Below are 10,149 nucleotides of genomic sequence, written 5' to 3'. Positions count from 1 at the left end.
ACAAAAGTAACTTGACAATATTCAGTCAAAAGGATTTCAACATAAGAAAAAACAGGCAGTAACCCTACAGAAAATATAAGGCAACAACTTCACATGCATGGCAAATTAATCCTGATAACCTGGGACTCAGAAATTTAACAGCCTTACAACTAGAATATGATCTGTGATGTATGCTTGTTGGACACTTTAAGACACCTGACCTGTTTGTCTGTTATGACTGATCAGAAGACATTTGGTACTTCCTTACTTAATGATTACAAGGCAACAGATAAAACAACTAATACAGTTAAAGAGTATTTAAAACAGCCTCACCTACAACTGTTTTTTTTTATTATTAATGCTTCAGTGCAATGTGCCATTAAAATTTCTGAATTCTTTATTTAAAAATTGGGTTTACTCTCAGTATCATTGGATCAGTCCATTAAACCCAAGAACATTCACTAGCAGCTTTGTCCTGATCCAAGACCAGATCAGAAGGAAGGGAGGCAGAAAAAGAGGTGCATTAATTGTAATTTTACTTTATGCCAATCAAAGAGAAATAAGAGTTGCTATTTTTTAAAAATAATAAATATTAGTTTTATGTTATAGTTGCTTGATTGCTCACCCATATTTCTTGCCATGCCAATGACGTTTGATAGAAAAGATGATAAGATTTACTGTTTGTCAGAGTAATGACTTAAATAGAAACTTTGTAATATATTTTCTGTAAAGATTATGTGTAAACTCAAATAGACTTTTTACCAATACAATTGCTTATATAATAATAATAATAATAATAATAATAATGATTTAGCTGTATGAATTCTTTTCCTTTTTTAAGTTTTTTTGTGAAATACAATATGCCACATACAAATGGGGAAAACATGGAACGTGCGTTTCTCTTAAGCTAAGCTGCTGTTCACACTGATTTGCACTGGACAGGAACATAGTGTATTGGATTCTGCATCCCTTTAAAAATAACATTACAATCCGTCTTCTTCGTAGACACAATATTTGTACACTGATTACTGTAATTTGAAAAAAGTACGAAAAAAATCTATTTTAGGTAGTGACAAGGACTCCACATTCATTGTACATTTTTAAAATCACAAAGATACCTGAAGATTCCGTTGGAACCTATCAGCTGTAAAGCTGCCTTCTCTTCAGTTTAGTGGATCTTACTGAAGACATTTAATCCATTTCAGGGTTGCTGGGACTTATCCTGGACAACACTGGGCACAAGGCAGAAATTAATCCTGAATTAGGCAAAAATATTATTCTATAATTTTCTAATCACAAAGGAATATTTTATATTGTACATATGATATTGTGCCCTTTAAATACATTTCTTTAAGCACCATAACTGTAGTGTTATTTTTCTGTTTTAAGCTAAATTTTAAGTGTACTTAATGTAAAACTGCTGAAATTATCGTATCAGTAACAAGTTGCAAAATGACTACTAAATTGTATCTAATTAAAACTTACTGCCAAGTAACAATAACAACTTAATAAAAGGTTTATTTAGTGCCAATAACACTTAAAAACAACCCATGATACGTTGAAATACCTACATCAAATCTTGGAGACTTACAGCTATGCTAGATGACCTTAGCAATGGCTTCTTTTGTGTTGTGTACCATCAGATAGGTGCACAGCAGGCTTTCAGCTTCACACAATCATTCATTTCTTTTGCTAAGTTAGTCAAATGCATGATTGCAGTTGCAGGCTATGTGCTAATACTCATCTTAAATATGAAGCTAATATATCACGAAACAGCTACATTCCAAACATGCTCACTATATATATAGGGACTGGGATAAAATAGGGGTGAAATGCAAACTGACACATGGAGAGTACAGTATGTGAACCTGAGCCAGAGGTGTTGCCAGCTATCTTCTAGTTACATAAATAAAAGGCTCAAGAAACAAGTTAAAAAAACAAGTCATGTTGACCAGTCTCATTTCATGAGGTGTCTTTATCACTTGTAACTAAAGACTGATCTCATTAAAATAGAAACAGGAAAATGAAAATTCTTCATGACTTGGTGACTATCAGTGTAAATATGCATATCATTTCCGATTTGTGGAGAATTTCCATCACTGCATATAATTTTTTGTCATGTCATGTAGTACATGCATACACTTGTAAGAGCAAAAAGTGACAAAGATCGTTTATTTGCAAAAACCACAAAAAGTAAACTATAACAGCAGTGGATTTTGTTGTTTTAAATACTGGTATTGAGTTCATATTAAACTGTAATTGGTTTCCCAAATATGAAGCATTGCAATAAATAATAATCAAAATAAAGAAGGGCTTGAGTAAAGAAAGTGCTTATCGCTTGTGTGAAGGGCTTCATTATCCGATATTCAGCGACACAGCTAAAATTTCTTGTTTGGTGACTTCTCACCTGCATCAGCTTGAGAAAATACATCACCATTTGAAAACTGAGCAATTAATGTACTAAAATCAAAATATATTTTTCACTATTACATCCAAAGTATGAAAAAAGCATTGCAGGAAAAAATTGGGCAAATGATGCATTGCAAGCTAAATATATTTGTAACTATCACACTCAAAAAGTACAGTAACATAAGTGTTGAAAACAATATTTATTTACTGCATGTAGCACATTTTAATACAAACAATGTAGCTCAAAGTACTTTACAAGATGACACAAAGAAAGTTATATGAAACGAAATTAGGGAATTAGGGTTAGGGGTAGGGTTAGGCTTAGGGTTAGTATCAGAAAAGCATCTACAGTGGAACCTCGGTTCACGAACGTCTCGGTACACATACAAATCGGTTTACGACCAAAAAGTTCGCCAAAATTTTGCCTTGGTTCACGACCACACACTCGGTATACGAACAAGCCAGGTTCCCTTTCGGTTTGTACATGTTCAGTCTCTCCCTGTGCATTTCCTGTGCAGCGAGCAAGAGAGAGAGCGAGAGCGCGAGACACACACACAGGCAGCACACACACAGGCAGCGCAAGAGAGAGAGCCGCGCACACACACACAGGCAGTGAGAGAGAGAGAGAGCCACACGCACACACACAGGCAGAGAGAGAGAGAGAGCCGTGCACACACACAGGCAGCGCCAGAGAGAGACAGACGCGCACACTCACAGGAGCACGCTAGGGAGACACACACACACACAGGCACTCCAGGCTCGCAAGAGAGAGAGAGAGAGAGAGAGAGAGGGAGGGACGCATAAGGTAGAGAAGGCTTGTTTTTGTTTTCAGTTGTTTACAGTGATCGGTTCATAGCCTGCATTGTTGCAATGTTACTTTTCTTAGTGGTTTATTAAATTACGAATGTTTCACATGTTAATTTTTTTCCCTGTGCTTAAAACTCAATGAAAAAAATGTGTTTTTAGCGAGCAGTTCCTAGCACTATAGTGCGAACTATTGCAGTGTTAGTTTTCCCTGTTGTTCAAGGTTTTCTCAGTGTTATTCAATGTTTTTACATTTAGTTTACTATTACGCTGTGCATTCTATGGTATTAAATTAACTATATTTGTGCTTAAAAATTAAAAAAAATATATATTTACATACAGTTCGTATGGTCTGGAACAGATTAATTGTATTTACATACAATCCTATGGGGGAAATTGCTTCGGTTCATGACCAAATCGGTTAACGACCAGAGTTTTGGAACAAATTATGGTCGTGAACCGAGGTTCCACTGTATATAAGACATACACATTAAAGTTTAAACTGAATAGAACATGACAACTCAAAAAAGAGTGTGCTGTGTGTTTATTGATGTGACCATTAAAACAGATCTAACATTTCAAATTGAAAACACAACGTAAGATCAACTGAAAGCATACAAGAACTTCTTTTGTTCATCCAGACCTGTCTGATGAAGTTCTTGTAACTCAGTTTCAAGGTTTTCTTCATCTGTCTCCTCTTCATTATCTTCAGTTTTATCATGGGGAAGGTGGGTGCCAGCATAGGACACTCCAGCTATAATAATACAGCGGTTTTCAGCAGAAAGCATTCCTAGCGTATTCTCCACGTCAATGTGAGTCCCACCGTGTATGCTTTTAATAACTTTCTTTTACCGTGGTGTGGTGATTCAGTGCTGGAGTTAATCAAGTACGGGCCCATCCAATCTATTTTATTAAAAGAAAATAACGTTGCAGACAATCAAGTGAAACTTATGCAACAAATGACTTCATAGTCAAACTAGAAAAACAAAAATGAAAGCAAAACAAAATACAAAAAGTTAAAAAAGGAAAGCAACAAAGCAGAATTCAACCCCTATCCAAGGGAAACAGAGGAGAGCCAACAGAACGGGCAAAAATAGTTAGAAAAAAATATTAACAAAGAAAGGAGAATATCCATTTCCCCCCAGTATAAATGCTTATTCTAAAATTTTATTAATTTAATCTTGCAATATTTAAAAAAAGTTTTAAACAGATCCTCTAAGCGAGAATTTGATTTTTTGCAATTTCAAATAGTTTCGTACATCAGTTACCCACTGACTTATAAAAGGTGAACTGGGATTCTTCCAGTTAAGCAAGATAAATTTACATGCTAGTAGTGTGGTATAAGCAATTGCAATCAATTTGTCCTTCTTCACCTTAAGCCCCTCTGGGAGTACACCAAACAGAGCTGGTAAGGGGTTACAAGTGGCTGTGACACCAAGGCTATCTGATATGAACAAACTTAAGATGAAGTTAATAAAGCATTTGGTTTTATGACGCTTTTGTGGAGCTCACCCCTGGACTATACAGTATATAACTAGCAATTGTATTCTGATTGAACTTTATATGTCATTCCAACTCTGGAGTATTATTGTAATTCAAAAATTTAATGTGGATAGAAGTTATGTATGCGTGTAATGTGTTTCAGAGTCTGAGGTCATGAAGCAGGAATGACAAGAAGCACCTTTAACTAAGAGGAGCACCTCCATGTTCTGAGTGATGTGAACAATGGAAGACAAGAAGGCAGTATAAAGTCAAGGTGGTAGTGGTAAAAGAAAAAGGTTGCACTCTTCTTGTTTATGATGGCAAATCTTGTTTATGATGGCAATGATTTGTTTTAAAGGGAAAGTCAGCTATCACATGTCTGATGCAGCCATCATATAGATCAAATCTTCTGTTTGTTATGAATTGTACAGTAATTTAATTTTTGTGTTAGGTTGCAAAACCACAGGCTATCCCCTTGGTGTTGGTGGTATTCCTTTCTGAAAAATGTCAAACATTAAAGTTTTTAGCGGCAGCTCACACCAGGATCTCTCGCAGAAAGTAGCTGAACATCTGGGACTAGAACTTGGAAAGGTAGTGACGAAAAAATTTAGCAACAAAGAAACATGGTGAGTCTGAGCAGAATAATGTTTTCAATATTATTATATTTATTTATTATATTTATAACATATAATATTATTTATTATTTATATTTGATTACATCTTGGCTGAAGAAGGGGCCTGAGTTGCCTCGAAAGCGTGCACATTGTAATCTTTCTAGTTAGCCAACAAAAGGTGTCATTTTGCTTAATATTATTTATATATTTTATGGTTAATGTGGTAGAAATTAAATTGGAAATATATATTAAGGAAAAAAATCATGTCTTTAACTAGGACCTCTTTGAGTCAGGAACCAGGCTGGAGGAAACCTATTCAGAGGGACCATCCTGTTACAGCAATGAACTAAGGGGCAGTGCTCTGGGCAGAGGTTGTCAGCAAATGATCGAAGAATAAGGGCAGACATCCATAAAAATAAATTGGGAACACTTTAATTCAGGTCCTGCATCTATTACTCATTTATTATTATGTAACAAGACTTTGGGTCTTGATAACACTTACAGAGCACCAATAAAGTGTTTATTCATCTCTGCAATGTGACCTACTAACAAAATGTCACTTTGGAGTGGTCTGAGGTGGCTTAGCTGAGACATGTTTCTCTTTGATGTTCCATTTTAAATATAAGGCCTGTGAATCATGTCAATATGGCACACTACACAGAGATGAATATCCCATCTACTGATGTTTTACATGTTTTATGAAGACCAAAAGAAGTATTTATTAAGATCTTGTTATATAATAGTAAATAAGCAACAGATGCATTTTGCAGTACCTAAACTAAAGCAATAAATCAATAAAATTTGCAAACTTAATAATAAGCTCAACATAATCTGGAAGTGCCAAAATGTTGAAGCGATGACCTGTGGCAATTACAGTCATCATAAATAAGGCAATTTTTGATCTCACTGTATATATTGTCAAATAGTAAGAAATTCTGAATTTCAAGTTTAGAGAGAAAGTTTTTTTACCCTTCCATGGCTTTAATGTATGATATTTTCAGGCATGTGCCTACTGAGATTTAAATAACTGTAAATCAATGTGATGTTTAGCATATGATAGGTTGGATCAAAAATTGAGCATTTTGGAAATTATTGAAGCAAATAATAAAATACTTTGGCATATTAACACTGGCACTGGTAATTGGTACTACGAGTCAATATCTTAAAAAAGGGAATTTTCCAATTTAAATCATGATCGGATCATTTAATTTCACTTTGGCAGCATCACATCCTGTGTTTTCATTGAAATAACTGAACCAATTTGCATTTGAATGTTTGTAACCAGCAGAAAATTGTTTATAACTGCTTAACTGTATGATAAGATTAAAGGCCATTTTAGGTTTGTACTGTGGTAATAAATGGAGGCCAGCTGTGAACCCATTATGTCTGCATTACAATGGCCCTCAGAAGCAGTTTCTTTCCAACTTTACCTAAAGGAGGACGCCTGGCTTTGGCTGAGCAGAGACTGCTTCTGAACACTGTGAGCAGAGCACTTCCTGATGACATCAGCTGACCTGTCTACTCAGCCCTCACCATCCTATGCAGCACTGTGCCACACTGGGTGTCACTTATTGATGACATCACTGCCTTCCCTGATTGGAGCAACTGTTACCAAGATACCATGTAATTTCAAGGCAAAGTGTGTGCATAATTCTGAGTCGGATGTAACGGTGGCTATTTTATTTATAAGTAAGCTGGGCTTCTGTTTGAATTTTTTTTCAACATAAATGGAAGTTTGCCTGCTAAAAGAAAAATACTCAGCCATTTCTTACAGTGGATATAAAAAGTATTTGTTGAAGCCACTGCTTTGTTGATTTTGTTGTATGCTTTGGGTTGTTGTCATGCCAAAATAGACTGATACTTGGAGCTATTCGTGATTCCATCCACCCCAAAGCGTGACTTTGCCACCAGCGTGCTTCACTGTGGGTATGGTGTTCTTTTGATGATGTGCTGTGTTATTTTTGCACCAGACATACCTTTTGGAATTATGGCCAAATAGTTCAAATTTGGTCTTATCTGACCATATTATATTTTTCCATATGGTTGTGGAAGACTGTGTATAATTTTTGCAGAGAAAAGGTTTTCATCTTGCTACTCTATCCCACAACCCAGACATGTGAAGAATTTGAATGATTGTTGTCACATGTAGGGAACAACCGGTACTTGTCATGAAATCCTGAAGCTCCTTTAATGTTGCTGTAGGCCTCTTGGTGGTATCCCTGACCAGTTTTCTCTTTTGTCTTCTCATCAATCTTGGATGGACATCCAGATTTTGGTAGAGTCACTGTTGAGCCATATTTTCTCCACTTGTTGATGACTGTCTTCACCATGCTCCATGTGGTTTTTTAATGCTTTTGAATACTTCTTTGTACCCCTGTCCTGATTGATACCTTTCAATGGTGACATCCCGTTCATGTTTTAAAACCTTTTGCAGAACATGGCTTTTTTAATATTGTATGTTGCAACCAAGAGGATATCAGAATAATCCTACTGCAACAGCCAAACTTTATCTGAGGTGTATACTAACTACTATTTGAGATAAGACTTGTTGTGATTGGTTGTTTCTGAACTCTGAACTAGGGTGTGCACACTAATGCAATCAGGTGTTTGTATGATTTTTTTTTTCCTTTTTTCACTAAACAGTTTCTGATTTGTTTTCACCTTATTTTTTAGATTGTAATTTTGCAATAAAGGTGGAATATGTTCTGACGGGATTTATCTTGCAGTCTTGGAAGATTTTGTGTTGTCTTTTTATATCCACTGTATATAAGAGAATTTTCATACACCCATTTAAATAAATCTGGATTTTAATCTTACCAATAAAGAAGTCCTTCCATCTATTTAGGTTCCTATGAGGCTTAACCAGAGCAAGGACATGGAGCAGCTGCAGCCTACCTTATCGATCATTGGGCACAAAGCAGAAAAACCACAAGGACAGATCACCAGTCCATTGCAGGGTGAACATGTCAACACACATCCAGGTGCCAATTTAGCATTACCTATCCATCTAACCTACATGCCTTTGGACTGTGGGGGGAAACCCAGGAAATCATTGTACAGATGCCCTGTTGGGCTGAGGTTTGGATTTTGACTGAGTTTTTAACTTTTTTGGTTTAACACTCCTCAGTGTGGTACAGTGGTTCATGCCCCAGGTCTTTCCTTTATGGAGTCTGTGTGGAGTTTCTTTCTGTTTTTGTGTGGGTTTCCTCCAGGTGCTCCAAAGACATGCAGGTTAGGTTAGCTTGGCAATGCTAAATTAGTCCTAGTGTGTGTTTGTTTGCTGTGTGTGTGTTTGTGTGTTTACCCTGCGATGGCCTTCTACCCCATGCTAGCTGGGATAGGCTCCAGCCTCCCTCACAACCCTGGTCTGGATTAAGCATGTTAGAAAATGACATGACTCTTCAGTGTAGTTTTGGGTCATTACCTATTTGGAAGATGGATTGTCTTCTAAGTTCCGATATTCTTGTGGATTTTAGCAAGTATTCCTCCAGGATTTTTCAGCACATAGCCCTACATTTTTCTTTTTTCTCTTATGATTTTTCAGCTCCTGTTCCAGAGAAGCATCCCTAAAGAATGATGGCTCTTAATGTAATATTTTTGTGACTCTTATACTTGGTTTGGGATATTTCCACAACAAAGAAGCACCTCTGAGGCATTCTGGGTTATTCTTTGCACTGATAATTGGTTGCCAAAAGGCTGATTTTTAGATTGTGCAGCAGAATTTTTAAAAGCATGGCAATCAGGAACCAGTGTTTCAATGTTAAATACTGAAGCGTTTCTGTTCACTTTTCTAGCGTTGAAATTGGTGAAAGTGTTCGTGGTGAAGACGTTTATATTATTCAGAGTGGCTGCGGAGAGATTAATGATAACTTGATGGAGCTGTTGATCATGATAAGTGCCTGTAAGATTGCTTCTGCTTCCCGTGTAACAGCAGTCATTCCTTGTTTTCCATATGCCCGGCAGGATAAGAAGGACAAGGTAGGGAGAGAAGGTGATCATTTTGGGACTTTGTTAAAAACATCATGTTGTGTACTTAGTCAGGACTTTTGGATTTGAGTGCAAACAAAAGTGTTTTTCTGCATGTTTCTTTTGGGTGTTTTCTGCTACTTTGATTTAACTGGCTATAACTTCATGATCCTTCACTCAATATTCATGTTCCATACAGTACCTCAAAATAAAGACCAAACATTTCTCTTTCAGAATTAGCTGGAGAATTAGTTACATTGTACACATATGTTACAGCAGATAAGATAAAATTCTGTAATGTTTTTACCAAGAAATTAATTTTGAATCTTATCCTTATTTCCATAGGTGTTGGAATAAGCTTCCAAACACCATAAAAGCGTCAGTAGATGTGTCAGCCAATTGTCCTGAATTATATATAAATAATAATGTTCTCGGTTTTTAATGGCTCCTTATAAACGATAAGGTACAAATGACAAAACAAAACAGCATTTCTCCATTCAGTGTGTTTCCATTGACACCTGTGTGCACCATTTGGTTTAATTAAATACTTGGAAGGAAAGTGAAGAGAAAAAAGTGACGGACTGAGAATTACTCCTCCATTTTGGGCTTCATATCATTTGGATGGTATCCTCAGAAAGGAAAAAAAAAATCTAGGATATGAGAACGACCTGACATGGCAGAGTTGAAGCACTAACATGCAATGAAATTTAATTTTTGGCAAGGATTGTTCTGTAATTAAGCAACTGGTTTGGATCAAAAATCTGCATCCACTGTGGCCCTCCAGGACTGACTTTGCCCACCCCTGATCAAAATGAATGACATGCACTCACTGGCAATGAAATAAAGAAGATGTCACAACATGACTGTGAAAAGCGCTCAATTAAACTCAACCATC

The 10,149-nt window shown here is 36.3% G+C and overlaps 1 protein-coding gene across 1 annotated transcript in view; it reads left to right on the top strand.

The window, feature by feature from the left end:
- The first annotated feature begins 331 nt into the window (after positions 1 to 331).
- Positions 332 to 10,149, top strand: part of LOC114662509 (ribose-phosphate pyrophosphokinase 2-like) — a 48,119-nt gene continuing 38,301 nt past the window's right edge. Inside the window, exons 1-3 of the mRNA XM_028816008.2 lie at positions 332 to 497; positions 4,838 to 5,300; positions 9,083 to 9,266. Coding sequence (XP_028671841.1) covers positions 5,179 to 5,300; positions 9,083 to 9,266 — 306 coding nt within the window. The 5' untranslated portion in view covers positions 332 to 497; positions 4,838 to 5,178. The remainder of the gene's footprint in view (positions 498 to 4,837; positions 5,301 to 9,082; positions 9,267 to 10,149) is intronic.

Source organism: Erpetoichthys calabaricus, chromosome 12, assembly GCF_900747795.2.
Source record: "Erpetoichthys calabaricus chromosome 12, fErpCal1.3, whole genome shotgun sequence".
Classification (NCBI taxonomy): Eukaryota; Metazoa; Chordata; class Cladistia; order Polypteriformes; family Polypteridae; genus Erpetoichthys; species Erpetoichthys calabaricus.
The sequence above is the reverse complement of the archived record's forward strand: the minus strand, read 5'-3'. Positions and strand labels throughout refer to the sequence as shown.